Here is a 15,236-nt window from a genome sequence, read left to right as displayed (position 1 = left end):
CAAACATGGGACAGGAAAATCTTTAAAAGTAGATGATGCTGGGAAACTTTATGTTGACAAGTCTCAATTGCTCAAAGCCTGACATATAAGAGGTAATCACAAGGAGAAAATTTGGGGGATATCTTGGAAAGGGATAGTGAACTTACTAGACTTTTCATGTGATAGTGGTATATTGTTGGATGAAATTCACAAAAATTTGGATTCATACTTCTTGTTTCTCTAATGCACAAGGAATATTTCTTATGAGCCCCCTTCTCCACTTGAAGGTTAGATAATGTATCTATTTTTAAGGAGGGGGTTTGGGTGAGAACATGGCTGTGAGTAAAAAATTTGAAGATGGAATCCTTCCTACCCCTGGGGAGAAGATTAGTTAGCCAGATGTTGCTGCCCTAGATCTTTTGCATGGAATGGGATTGTCATATTGTGGTTGTCCTGGATAAAATTTGGTTGGATGGAGCTAAAAGAAAAGTGAATAAAAGTTAGTGGGAATTAGCAAGGCTTTAGAGCTCTATCAATTGTGAAAGGAAGAGTTTTGCTAGTTCTCTTTTCCTTTATTTTTATTTTCGTTTTAGTTTTTTAATTTTTTTTTGTCTTCTTTGCTATTACCTATTAGGATCTCTTGTTCTCTCCTACATTATGATTTTCTCTCCTCTTTCTTAATATATTTCTTTTGCGATAAAAAAGTATATATATATTTTAGTTGTAACATTATTATGTCCACCAACAATTTCTAAAGTATTATTCGAAAAATACCATGCTTCAACTAATTTCCATCATTTTTTAAATATTGAGATTAAAATGGAAACAAACATTGAAATTTCCATCAAAATATCTATAATTCTGAAGCCTCAAAAATTTAAGTCAAAATAAAAATTCAAAACCTTGACCCAGATATCTAGGAGTCCATTATTGATTTACACATCTCCAGCAAGCCACATCAAAGTGACAAACCAATGTTTGAAACACCGAACTATTCCCTTAGAGGGTTGCAACAATACTAACCCTACCAAACCCCAACCCCGCCCCCCCCCCCCCCCCCAAAAAAAAAAAACAAAAACAAAAACAAAAACAAAGAAAGGGTAATGGATCTCCAATCACAAGGGTAAAAGAATTGTTGAAGCCCTATGGACATATTAACATCCTAGTGTTACAAATATGCTCAAAAGATTTTGTTTATCCATTTTTCGGCAATAAATAAGTTTCAAAAAAGAAAATGATGTTCATCTGCTTGTAGAGATCATAAGGAATAATTGTCTGGCCTTGTTTCCAAAAAAAGACTCTGAGATCTATGGTACAAAATCTAGAGAAAGTAACTCAGGTAGCTAGCCTTTTTAAGATGGTTTTTTCAAGTACCAAAAACCTACACAAAGATACAGGGTTGCAGTGACCAAAATTGAGAACAAATACCTTCAAGCAAAAGAAATGGACAAGGGGCTTAATGGAGGTCATGCTTGCCAATTGTCTCTTACAACATGTGCATCACAAGTAACATAGGAAAGCTCAGAATACTATTGATTGCCCAAACAAATGGTAAGTGAATAGGCTAACTTGGGTCATGCAACTTTTAAGTTGTTGATGAGATCTTGGGGCAGAGGATATGGAGAGGGGTTGGGGAGGGTTTCGATTTATGAGGAAACTAAAGCACCTGAAGGAGAATTTGAAAGTTTAGAATAAGGAGGTGTTTGGTGATGTTAGCATTAGAAAATCTAGCATTGTAGGTGAGTTGGATTCTTTGGATAGGAAGGAAAGGGATGGTTACCTCTCAAAAAGTGAGAAGGCCAAAAGGATTTCTTTGAAGAATAAGTTGGGCAAGGCGATCTTTAAAGAAATGAGGAGCTAGAGAAAGAAGACTAAGTTTAAATGGGTTAAAGATGGTGCTTGTAATTCTAGTTTCTTTCATAGGCTGGCCAATGGAAAATAAGAAAAAATTGTATTAGGGAGTTGGATGTGGGAAGAGGGAGGACTATTGCTAATCCTACTTGGATTGCCTCTGAGATCATTAATTACTATTCTAACATGTATTTTGAGGAGGATTTTTTAAGACCGATAGTTGAGGGGTTAAAATGAAATCCAATTTTTAGAGATCAAATGAGTTGGTTGGATAGACAATTTGATGAGGAGGAAATGAGAGATGTCATATTTCTGGGATGGAGAGGGATAAGGATCCAGAATAAGATGGATTTAATATGCCATTTTTTTAAAGATTGACAAGATGTGATTAAGAGAGATTTGGTTAAAGTCTTTCCTGAATTTATGGGAATGGGATTTGGAGTAAAAAGTATGAACTCCACTTTTATTTCCTTGGTGCCTAAGAAGAGTAGATCTATTACGATAGTGGACTTTAGACCTATTGGTCTGGTTTCTAGTGTGTACAAGATTATCACTATCGTATAAGCTAATAAGCTGAGCACAATGCTTGATAACACCATTTCTAGTGTTCAGATTGTGTTCATGGGGGTAGACAAATGGTGGATGCTATTTTTGTGGCTAATGAGATAGTAAGGATATTCGAAGAAGAAAGAAGAGGGATTTCATTTTTAAATTGGATTTCGAGAAAGCCTATATAGAGTTAGTTGGAGTTTCTAGGATAAAATTTTTGTGAGAAAGGAATTTGGTGGGAAATGACATCGGTGGATGAGGGGTTGTATGCCTAATGTGTATTTTTCAATAATAGTGAATGGTTAATCTAAGTCTTGGTTTAGTGGCTCGAGAGGTATTAGACAAGGTGACCCACTTTTCCCCCTTTTGTTTGTCTTAGCAACTACTGTTTTGAGTAGGGTGGTGGATAGGATAACAGATAGGGGGCTAGTTATAGGGTTGGCAGTGTAGAGAGAGTGAGTGGTGGTATCACACCTTCTACTTGCTAAGGACAACATTTTTGTTTTAGATGATCATAGCCCTTACTTTAGGTGTGAATATTCTCCATGTTTTTGAGAGGGTATGTGAGCTTAAGATTAACATGGGGAAGAGTGGTCTAGTAGCTATTAATGCACTTGATGAGCACACTATGGAGTGGTCCTTTGAAGTGGGTTATGTTTTATTGGATTGGCCTTCGACATATAGGGGCTAATGAGATAATCCCAAATCTGTATATTTTTGGAATCCAGTAGTGGAAAGGGTGGTAAAGCGTTTAGATGGTAGGAAAGGGGCTTTTTCTTTCTTGGGGTAGAATCGCCCTTATTCAAGCTTGTATGTCTAGTATCCCATTGTATTACTTGTCAATTTTTAAGCCCTATGGGGATTTGAAATCAGAATGAATAATTTATGCATTTCTTAAATAATTCTTTGTACAAGCTAATACACTACTTATAATACAATCGGGTATGCTAAAAATGGAAACAATCTCCTAGAATAATCTCTCTTAATAATATACTATTCTCTACATAAATATCCCCTAAATCACTCCATGATACTTGGGATTTCTACACTTCCCCTCAAGTTGGATCATGGATATTGATCATATCCAACTTGCAAATAAAATCATCAAAACTCTGTCGGGCTAAACCTTTGGTAAAGATGTCTACTGTTTGTTCCTTGGTAGGCACATATGTCATACAAATGATTCCTTCTTCAACCTTTTCTTTGATAAAGTGCCGGTCCACTTCTACATGCTTAGTTATGTCATGTTGAATTGGATTGAGAGAGATACAGATGGCTGCTTTGTTATCATAGTAGAGTTTGATAGGGAATTTCACCGTGATCTGTAATTCTTCCAAAAGTTTCCATAACCACAATCCTTCACATATCACTCGTGCAACTGCCCTGAACTCAGTTTCAGCACTACTTTGAGCCACTACATTCTATTTTTTACTCCCACAAGTCACCAAATTTCCCTATACAAGGGTGCAATATCCGGTGGTAGACCTTCTATCTTCCGCTGATCCTGTCCAATTAGCATCTTTGAAAATTTCTACTTCCTTGCTTTCACACTTCTTGAAGAAGACTCCTTTGCCTGGAGAATCCTTGAGATACTTGAGAATCTTGTACACAGCCTCTAGGTGTGTCTTATTTGGTGAATGCATGTGTTGGCTTACCATACTTACTGCAAATACGATGTCGAGTCTGGTATGTGATAGATAGATTAGTTTACTAACCAATCTCTAATACCTCTCCTTTTCAATTGACATTCCGCAGTCTTCAACTCTCTTTTTACTACTTCAATTGGGGTTTCACTAGGTTTGCATCCAAGCATACCAGTTTCGGTTAGGAGAACACGGATATACTTTCGCTAAGAGACACTGATACCCTTTTTTGATCTAGCAACTTCCATTCCCAAGAAGCAGCGCATTTGTCCCAGGTCTTTAACTTCAAACTCAGCAGCTAAGACTTTCTTCAATCTTTCCATCTCCATTGTATTATCTCCAGTTAGTATTATATCATCAACATACACAATCAAAATTGTTTTCTTCCCATTTTCAAACTGTTGGAAAAACATAGTGTAATCTGATTGCCCTTGTCGATATCCTTAGCCCTTTATCACGTTCGCAAATCTATCGAACCATGCTCTAGGAGATTGTTTGAGTCCATACAGAGACTTCTTGAGTTTACATACTCTGTCTTCTTCACCTTTCTTACTGAAACCTGGTGGTATCGTCATGTGGACTTCTTCTTCTAACTCGCCATTTAGAAATGCATTCTTAATGTCAAGCTACTGAAATGGTCAATCCAAGTTGGCTGCCAAGGACAGGAGGACCCGAACTGTTTCAATTTTGCCACCGGTGCAAACGTCTCCGTATAGTCAATGTCATAGGTCTATGTAAACCCTTTTGCAACAAGACGAGCTTTATACTGTTCAACAGTCCCATCAGCTTTATATTTCATTGTGAAGACTCATTTGCAGCCTACTAGCTTCTTCCCTCTTGGAAAATTCATAACATCCCAAGTTCCATTCTTTTCCAGGGCCCGCATTTCCTCCATGACAGCTTCCCTCCATTCAGGAATCTCCAAAGCTTCCTAGATATTCTTTGGAATTTTTATCCAGTCAGGGTTAGAGGTAAAAGCACGATACTTTGTAGACAGAGTTTTATAAGACATGTATTTTGACCAGGGATAAAGAGTACATGACCTAGTTTGTTTTCTGAGAGCAATGGATAAATTGATGTCATCAGGTGCAGACTTATCAGAAAGAAGCTCATGGCCATTTGGATCTATTACCTGATTAGGATTGGGCGTGGACTCATGGTTGCTCAGAGCTATCACTCGTTCCAACTCTCTTGGTACCTCAAGTATGAGATTCTCCCTGTTCTTTGATTTTGGCTTCCTTGAGTAAACAAGTATCTCCTTGTTATTTTATTTTTGTATCTCCCCCTGAGTTTAAATGGTCTTTTGTACATGACAGATCACTGGTTCCAACACTCTTGGTGCCTCAGGTATGAGATTCTCCCTGTTTTTGATTTTGGCTTCCTTGAGTAAACAAATATCTCCATGTTATTTTGTTTTTCTGCATCTCCCCCTGAGTTTAAATGGTCTTTTGTACATGACAGGTCAGGTGACTGATCAGGGAATGGTGTAGTGGTGTCGACAGACTCAGTGTATGGCACAGATTCATCAACAGAGAAATCAAAGAACCAATCTTCACTCCAATTCTCCCCCTGAAGAGAGGGCTTTTGGAAGTAAGGCGTGGTTTCAAAGAACGTGACATCAAGGCTAACAAACAATTTTTTTTGTGACAAGATCATAACATTTGTAGCTTTTTTGAGTAGGAGAGTAACCAATAAAAACGCACTCAAAGGCACGAGATTCCAATTTATCCCTATTGTGAGCATGAACATTTACAAATGCAGAACACCCAAAAATTTTTAGGGAGAGATTGGAGTTGAACCGAGAGTTAGGAAAACACTTTTGGAATTTTTAGAGAGGAGTGGCAAAAGAAAGAACCCGACTAGGTATTCTATTAATGAGATATGTAGCTGTTAAAATGGCATCGCCTCAAAAATATTTTTTCATATTTGTAGTGAACATCAATGCCAGAGCTACTTCAAGAATATGCCTATTTTTGTGTTCGGCAACCCCATTTTGTTGAGGGGTATCAACACAGGAACTTTGATGGATAATTCCATTTTCTTGAAGATAATTTCCCAAGATAGTATTGAAATATTTTGTCATTTTCAGTACGCAAGATTTGAATATGAGTTTGGAATTGTGTTTAAAATCATGGAGTGGAAACTGATAAAAATAGAACAGACTTCAGTTTTATCTTTCAACAGGTATACCCAATAAATACGAGTGTGATCATCAATAAAAGCAAAAAACCATTTCGTGTGAGTGCGATTAAGAGAGCGTGAGGGCCCTCATAAATCACTATGAATCATAGTAAAAGGTCTGGATGGTTTGTATGTGAATTTTGGAAAGGAATTACGATGGTGTTCTGCAAGTTCACAAATCTTACACTGAAAATCAGAAGACGTCGTATTTGAACAAATGGAAGGAAATAAACGTCTTAAATATTGAAAATTTGGATGACCCATCCTAAAATGTCATAACAAAATCTCACTATTCCTAGAAACAGATGTAGAATCACAAATAGCAGTTTGACATTGTTCACTCACATTAGCCTCCTCAAAGTAGTAGAGTCCCTCACACTCCTTAGCACTGCCAATCGTCTTCCCCGATGATAGGTCCTAAAAAACACAATGAGAGGGAAGAAATTTAGCAGAACAATTGAAATTCTTAGTTAACTGGCTAATGGATAGTAAGTTGCAGGATAAATTAGAAACATGAAGAACAGACTCTAGTGTGATAGAGTCAGAGAGTCAGATAATCCACGTGCCTGTGACAGACGAGGGTGATACATCTGCAATTTTAACTTTCAAATTTCCAGCACAAGGTGAATATGATGAGAAAAGATGATAGGCATCGGTTATGTGGTCAGAAGCACCAGAATAAATAATCCAAGGAGTTTTGGATCTAGAGGTTATACTCAAGGCCTGCAAAAAATTACCTCTTTGGGCTAAAGAACCCGAAGAAATATTTGTGGAAGATGAAGCTCTTCTTCTTCTTCTTCTTCTTCTCAACGCGGAGCGACGGTCAGCGTTATCGAGAGGAAGCTTGCGTCGGATGTCAATGAGGTGGCGGAGGACCTAGTCAACGCTGCGCTTGTGAATGTAGAAGGCGGAGATGGCCATGACAGAGGCAACGATCAAGGTGGCCATGGCCAAATGCAGCGACGACGCCGAGTGACGAAGAGGAATCCATGGGGATGGGTGTGGTTGGTCTGGGCAACTGCCTTTGCGAAATGCTATGTAGAGTGATGGAGGAGTTCTCAACGTCGGAGTAGGTCTCACGGACGGCATCCCAGACTTCCTTCGCCGACGGCAAGAAAAGATAAGTCCTCCCAATCGACAGCTTCATGGAGTTCACCAGCCACGCCATGACCATGGAGTTCTCCAATTTCCATTTCTGAAGGGCGGCAACTTCGGTTGGGGCAGGACTCCATGTCTCTCCGGTAAGAAATCCCAACTTTCCCTTGCCATCGATCACAAGTTTGATCGATTGTGCCCATTCTCAGAACTTCTTGCCATTCATCTTCTCCACCGTGAGCTGGAAGGACGAGTTGTCGAGACATGTTGAGCCCATGGTGGAGATAGCTTCATTCTCACCCTCATGAGATTCAAAGGTCATCGAACCTCTACTTTGGCCGGCGGTTTCCACCATTGATAGCTAGGTTTAATCTCCTAGCTCTGATACCATGAAATCAGAATGAATAATTTCTGTATTTCTTGATAATTCTTTGTACAAGCTAATACACTACTTATAATACAATCGGGTATGCTAAAAATGGAAACAATCTCCTAGAATAATCTCTCTTAATAATATACAATTCTCCACATAAATAGCCCCTAAATCACTCCAAGATACTCAGGATTTCTACAGGATTGCTAGCAAGATTAAGAAGATCATGAAAGTTTTCTTGTGGTCTATAGTTGGGGGTTATATGGATCATTTAGGGAGTTGGGATGTGGCGTGCAAATCAAAATTGAAGGGTGGGTTGGGTCTTGGAAAGTTGGTATCTAAAAACACTGCTCTCTTAGCTAAATGGCTATGGTGTTCTCCCCTTGAAGATTCTTCGCTTGGTATAGAGTCATTAGATGCAAGTTTGGGTTGAATGAGAATGAGTGGGATACCAATGCTAGATTTCAATGTTCTTAGGAGTGTCCAAAAAGATCTATTTCTCCGATTTATCCTTTGTTCACTCCTTACATTATTTTTTGGTGGGAAGGGGTTCTTGCATTCATTTTTGGAAAGACGGTTAGGAAATAGTGTCTTATCCACATCTTTTCCTCAACTCCTCTGTTTGAGCTCATGCCAAAATAGCATTATTTCTTTCTTTATTAGTGAATCAGATAGTCCCTTGGCTTCTTGGGTTCATTTTAGGAGACCTCTTGATGACAGAGAGTTGGTTGAGCTGTCCTCTATAGATGTTATTGTATAATTGTCATGTTTCTTCAGAGAGGGGGGGGGGGTGCTCGTTCTTGGTCCTTGGATCATTTTGGGATATATTCTTGTAAATCATTTTGTGAGTTCTTGACCCATTCTATTTCCCCTTTTCCTCTTTATTCTATTATTGGAAGGCCAAAGTACCCCCAAAAATTAAGGCTTTTACCTGTTGGGCTGTGCTTAATAGAATCAATACAGTGAAATTGTTGCAAATTAGGAGACTATTGAAGGCACTTTCTCCAAATGTTTGTATGCTTTGCTATAATAATTCAGGGACCACATCTCATAAATTTTTCCCATTATGATTCGGCATGGAGGATATGGAACAACTTATTTCGTGTTTTGGGAGAAAGTTGGGTTTGTCTAGTATCAGTGGAAGAACTTTTGGAAATTTCATTGTGGGTTTTGGAAGGAGGAAGGATAAAGCTGCGTTACGGGAATGTGATTTCTTTGCAGTGTTACAGGGGTTTATGGTTGGAGCATAATGCACGGATCTTTTTGAGGAAAAAGTCAAATTGGTTGCTGGTTTGGAAAAAGATTCATTATATGGCATCAATGTGGTGTGTTGGGTTTGGGTATACGGTGCGGACTTTCTGGAAGTTCAGCAAGAATGAAGTAATCTGTTGGCAACCATGGTTTTGTTTGCTTTCTTTTCTTTCTTTTAGTGTTTTTAGATTTTCCTTCAGGTATATTCCAGATTTTATTGGGAGATGTCTCATTCTCCTTTATTGAATTCTTAATCTACTAATGGAATCTCTTCTTTCGGTATGCAAAAAATAAATAAATAAATAAATAAAAATAAAAGTGAATATGCTAACTTACGATAAAGTATTGGCTGCATAAAATATTGGAAGCCTGCCCAATTCAGCACCTTCACATTTTCTTCTTTGAGAAGCAATAACGTTTTCAGCCTCAGAGCCTGTTGCTGTCAGAACGAACTGTAAAACATATCTGTTACAATCCAATTCAAGAAAATGTAGAAACACATGCCAATTTTCACCAAGTTTCCAAAGCTCTACAATTCCAGGAAGATAAAAAAAAAATGAATTCAACGGTGGCAGCAAAAAATCATTCAGGATTGCCCATGTGGAAAAATATTTGAACTCAGTTGCCTACTAAGGTGGTTGTTATGATGTTGCCATGTGGCTCAGATATTAAATGCCATCTGCATTAAATATTGTATAACTGTATATTAAATGTTTCTTAGAGCAAACATGAAAATATTATTTACATAAAAAAAATTTTATGTATTAAATGCTGCTTAAAATATATTTTATTTAATATTTGTTTATATTAGGTAATGTCAATAGACCATTTTGTCAGGAGCTATATTCCTTCCTAGAAACCCTTTTTACCTTATTCTCCATTTTCTCTCTCCTCCTGTTTGTGTTCCTCTTTCTCTCTCTAATTATATTGGTTTTCCAATGCTCTTCTATTCTCTTTCTTTATTTTACTTTCTGAGGTCAATGAAAAGTGACTTGGGATTATCCTAGCCTCTGAGGAAGGGTGGGGCAGAGCCACTCCAGAGAGCCTCTCTCCTCTCATCTTTTCTTTCTCTTCCTTTAACTTATCTTTTGAAGCTTTTTTGCGTGTTCTTTCCCTCTATTTTACTTTTTGGTATCAATATGAAGCGAACCAAGAAGATCCAGTATCAATATGAAGTGAACAATCAAGACCTGAGACTTCAAGAACCAGCCTAGACCCTCCTAAAAAACCTCCCTCCTTTTTCTCTCTTACCGCTATCTATCATCTTATTTGCAGTTTTTTTAGTTCCCCCCTCAGATCCTATCATAGCCTTTACCAGCTGCCTGGAGATGCACAGGAATGGCACAGGATGGTTCAAATCCTTCAGGGAAAATCGAGATTTTTCAATTTCTTTGAGGTTTTTGTTTCGGATTTTCTCTAAGCTTAGTGGATTTTTTGACAATTTTTAACTATTTTTCTAGGCCACAAATTTTTGAATAAAAATAGAAAATATTGAAAAATAATTGTTGTGAAGTTAGATATGGATTACAGAACAGAAGAGATGAGGTGAAGAAAAGAACAAATAGAAAAACAGGGCAGTAATTTCTTTGGGTCTATGTCCACCATATCTTCCCTCTTATATATTACTAATAACAATAAAGTCTTATGGACAAAAATATACCCATTAGCACAGCCACAAACTAATTAATAAAATAACATACATTCTCTTCTAAGTTCTACACTCTCCCTCAAGCCAGAGGTGCATAAATATCACCTAACCCCAACTCATAACAACCATTAGACAAGGTAGGCTTAAATAAAGTTTTCATAAAAACATTGCTTAACTGATCCGTAGATTTCACAAGAGTCCTGATGACCTTCTTTCAACACAGAATCCCACACAAATGACAATGTTCTTTGTCCTCTCATGAAACAGTTGATTGATAGCAGTATGAACGGCAGCTTGAGTACCACTACTACCAAAAAACCTATCCATAGGCTTCGTGACCAAGAAATCCCATCTCAGACTTCAGCCACATAAGTTTTCTCACACACAATATGCGCCATAGTACGATATTTTGCTTCAGCACTAGATCTTGCAATAGTAATTTGTTTCTTGCTACGCCACACAACAAGATTACCTCCCACAAATGCACAATATTCAGTAGTAGACCTTCAATCATCAACAAAGCCCCCCTAATCTACATCCAAGTATCCCACAATCTCACAATTTCTATTACATTATATATTAAACCTTCACCAAGAGAGCCTTTGGGATGCTGCAAAATTTTACAAACAACATCGTATTGTGGTTGTTTGGGGTTTTCCATAAACTGCCTCACCACTGCCACTGCTAAGGATATGTCAGATCTAAGATTGAAAATGAAGAAAGGTCCCAAAAACCCCGACTCACATGAAGAATACATTTTAGGAGACCAAACCAAAGTACCAAACCAGTTACTTCTATCAAATTGAAATGGTTCAGTCAAATAAAACAAAAATAGATAATTTGATAGGGTGCTGGCCTGTCACAGTACTCAAACTGGTAAGATCATAGTTCATATAGATATTCACATTACACTGATGGGGTAACATCTTGGATATTTCAGTTTGATAAGCTTCTGATATATGCGATTGGATGCATGGACAAAAAGGCTACACTTTCCCCCACTAAAACTAGGTTATAATTTAATACATCATTGGATCTTAACTGGCAGCTAAAAACAGTAAGATTAACAATATAGAATAAACTTAAAGCAGGGTGCACATGAAAAGAATACGTGGAGGAAGAGCGAGTACAAAAAACAAACATATAAATTTACCATCATCAGTATGGTTCAACAATGTAAGCAAAAAATCAATACATAAGCATTAAATTTATAAATAAATTTAAAAAAAAAAAAAAAAAAAGGAAGAAGAAGAAGAAGATAAAGATAAATGATGAATATATACCAGTGGAAAGAGCATGGCCATAACCCCATAGCTCACAAGTGGAGAGAAAAAGAAAATAGCCAGAACACAAGGATTACCTGAAAGTTACATATGCAATCCAGTTAAGCAGATAAATAGTCCTGATTATAGTGAATAGAGAACTTGAAAGGGACATATGGCCACCAAAGAGAACTCCAGTTAAGATGTTCAATTATTGAGAGAGAGAGAGAGAGAGAGAGAGAGAGAGAGAGAGCATGATGAGGTCAAGAAATGAAAATATTAACTACAACTCACCAAGGACAATCTTATGTCACTGTCTGTACCATTTAAACTCTCTGAAGAACATTATGTATGACTAAACATATTTTAAAAAATTTTAACAAAATCTACTTGATCCTCAGACTTCTTTCATTCTTTATTTAACAATTTTACTCATCGAACACACAACGATTCTTATCAATATAAGAAAAATTTAATCTGCATTGATAGGAGAAACTAATATAAAATACCTTAACCTAATCCACCTCCTCCAGTTTTGATTAACACTCATCCCAGAAAGCCACTGTCGGATTTCTAGGGAATAAATTAGGAAATTATATTTTTTTTACAAATAAAATCTGAAATTACTATTTCAGATTCTAGTATTTTCTGTTTCCTATTTTCTAGCCTAAAGATCTGCTGATTTGATTTGCTGATTTTGTGGCCTTCCTAATTTGGTGGCCTTCCTCTGCTATTTATCTTGTAATCTAGTCTCTTGAAATTTAATAAGAATGGTTATTCTTCTTCTCAAAAAACCTTCATGGTATCAGAGCCTCGTGCTCTTTTTCTATTTTGTTCTCTCTTCTGATGATGTCGTATACGTTGACGATGACCGCCCAAAGAAATCCTACCAGCTCTTCCGGTACTTCCGAAACCATTCCGCCCAATCCCACTACTCCTCCCAAGCCTGTATCTGCCGATTACTATTCCCAGAATTCAGCCCTTTATCTCACGGTTACAAAACTAAATGGGCACAACTATCTCAAGTGGGCTCAGTCCGTAAAATTGGCAATCGATGGAAGAGGCAAAATGGAGCATTTAACTGGCGAAATATTGAAACCTGCTGCTGGTGAGCCTAATCTAAAAAAATGGCAGTCCTAAAATTCTCTTATTTTTGCTGGCTCATCAATTCCATGGAACCTACCATTGGAAAATCTCACCTATTTATTCCCATTGCTAAAGACGTCTAGGAGGCCGTTCGAGATCTTTATTTGTACCTGGAGAATTCTTCTCAAATATTTGAGTTGAAAACTCGACTATGGAGATCCAAGCAGAATGATCACGATGTTACTACTTATTACAACAAATTGGTAACGTTATGGCAGGAACTTGATCAGTGTAATGATGATGTTTGGGAGAATTCGAACGACCATGCTCACCACAAGAAGAGAGAGGAAAACGACAGGGTTTACATGTTTTTAGCCGGCCTTAATCGGAGTTTAGACGAGGTCCAAGGCCGCATTCTTGGCAGGAAGCCATTGCCCTCGATTCGGGAAGTTTTTTCTGAAGTTAGACATGAGGAGTCAACGAGAAAAATCATGCTGCGCAACACCAAACCTGGTTTCAACCTGGACCCTGAGAGCTCTGCTCTTGTGTCAAGAGGTGTTGATTCTAACAATGGCAGGCAAGAAACCATGGTGGGAGCATCTAACAAAATTTCCATGGGAATTTCAACAAATCTTCCAAAATTTATCAAAATCTCGAAATTTTAGAGAAGCTTTTCGAAATTTCAACCATAGAATGAACTTTTCTAGGAATTAAAATGTAAGATTTCAATGCAAGTGAAATTTCTCTCTCAATTTATTTATTTTTTTTTAAACAAAAGACCAATACAAGGCCTTTGAAGTTATATGAAAAATGAAACTTACCAACAATATTTTATTTTAACCATTAATTGCTAAATTATCTTTATTTTATATAATAAATAAAATTTAATTGATTTATGAATACAAGGCCTTTGAATTTATATGAAAAATGAAACTTAGATATTACCAACAATATTTTATTTAACCATTCATGTCTGAATTATCTTTATTTTATATGATAAATAATATTTAATTGATTTATGAATCATTCATATTAATCAAGTATGTTTAATTTACAACTATTACGCTTCACACACAACAAAGATGTATTTAATTTATAACATATTTGTCCTAAAACTTACATTCTTATGTCTTTAATCATTACTAAAGTTCCACTAAAGAATTCAATGCTTTACCACTAATTTCCATCATTTTTCCAAATCAAAATCAAAATTGACATTGAGATTGAAATTTCTGTACTTTTGGCATTTGAAATTTTAGTCAAAATCGAAATTTAAGACCTTGATAACAGATGAACCATATAAATAAGGAAACATAATAACTATGAAATTTTGTTTATGTCAGGAGCCATTGTCTGGTCCAGTGGACTTTTTAATTCTTTGTTTATGATTTAGGAAGTTACATAGCAGAAAATAAAAAATAAAAATTAGCCACACAAAACCAAGCAGTACACTCCATAGAAAAGTCATATGCAAGAGATGAGTAGCAATCAACTCCAGTTAAAAGGCATATTACCAAAACCTAAAAAAAATGACCAGTTGGATTCAAAGAAGTCCAGCCTTCTGTCCAAGCCCATTTCAGTAAGATTCCACTTGTACCTAAAATATTGAAGTTTCCAATGAGAAACAGGCAATAATAAATTCAACATATAAAACAGAGGGTGGAAATTCACATCATACTCGAAACAATAATAGGCATACATCCAGGAAAGAAGCAGAAAATTGAGTGCCTTCCCAATATAGGGTATGAATCCTGTCGCATAAACCTGAATATGACTCCCAATTACTAGTCAGTCTGTTTCTATGAAGTAACTATACTTTCAACCAAAACACAGTCTACACATGCCTGCTCATGAAATATGATCAAGGAAATGCAACACCAAACAAATTATTATCTAAAGAAATAAAATGAACAGCAACTCTCAAAGTAAAAAGCATATTAGAATTCATTTCACCTCTACGAAGAAGAAGCTTAAGAGTAGGACTGAATAGACTTGTTCTGCCATACCAAATATAACACTGCACAAAAATAATACACACAAATAAGACATCTATTGTCAAATAGAATTTTTTTTCTCTCTAAAAGAAATATGTCCATACAGCAACAATGACTCCATTCAATAAAACCATGAAAAAGCAACTAAGATGATACTTTACCCCCCAAGGCCCGCAGGTTTAACTACGTGGGCAATTCTCTGTGTGTTCAATGACTCCTTTCGGCCTACGGTTTCTGCCATAGATGGCCCAAATTTACCCATCGCAACAAAACCATATTTAGCAATGTCAATGTACCTGGAAAGACAACTTTCAAAAACTGCAT

General features: G+C 36.8%; 1 protein-coding gene across 15 annotated transcripts in view; it reads right to left on the bottom strand.

The window, feature by feature from the left end:
* Window positions 1-15,236, bottom strand: part of LOC131164669 (protein EI24 homolog) — a 63,743-nt gene that overhangs the window by 17,829 nt on the left and 30,678 nt on the right. For 4 of the 15 annotated variants that reach the window (XR_009139322.1, XM_058122033.1, XM_058122032.1 and 1 more), the window contains exons 5-10: window positions 15,074-15,208; window positions 14,872-14,935; window positions 14,597-14,682; window positions 14,433-14,515; window positions 11,854-11,930; window positions 9,259-9,374 (exon numbers count right to left, since the gene is read on the bottom strand). Coding sequence is in view for 13 of the 15 variants with exons in the window: in XM_058122033.1 (XP_057978016.1) it covers window positions 9,259-9,374; window positions 11,854-11,930; window positions 14,433-14,515; window positions 14,597-14,682; window positions 14,872-14,935; window positions 15,074-15,208 (561 nt within the window). In the remaining 2 variants the exon portion in view is untranslated. The remainder of the gene's footprint in view (window positions 1-9,258; window positions 9,375-11,853; window positions 11,931-14,432; window positions 14,516-14,596; window positions 14,683-14,871; window positions 14,936-15,073; window positions 15,209-15,236) is intronic. The other 11 variants (XM_058122029.1, XM_058122031.1, XM_058122030.1 and 8 more) reach the window with 6 other exon arrangements.

Source organism: Malania oleifera, chromosome 9 (genome assembly GCF_029873635.1).
Source record: "Malania oleifera isolate guangnan ecotype guangnan chromosome 9, ASM2987363v1, whole genome shotgun sequence".
Taxonomy (NCBI): domain Eukaryota; kingdom Viridiplantae; phylum Streptophyta; class Magnoliopsida; order Santalales; family Ximeniaceae; genus Malania; species Malania oleifera.
Note: the sequence above shows the minus strand (reverse complement) of the source record. Positions and strands in the feature narration are given on the sequence as shown.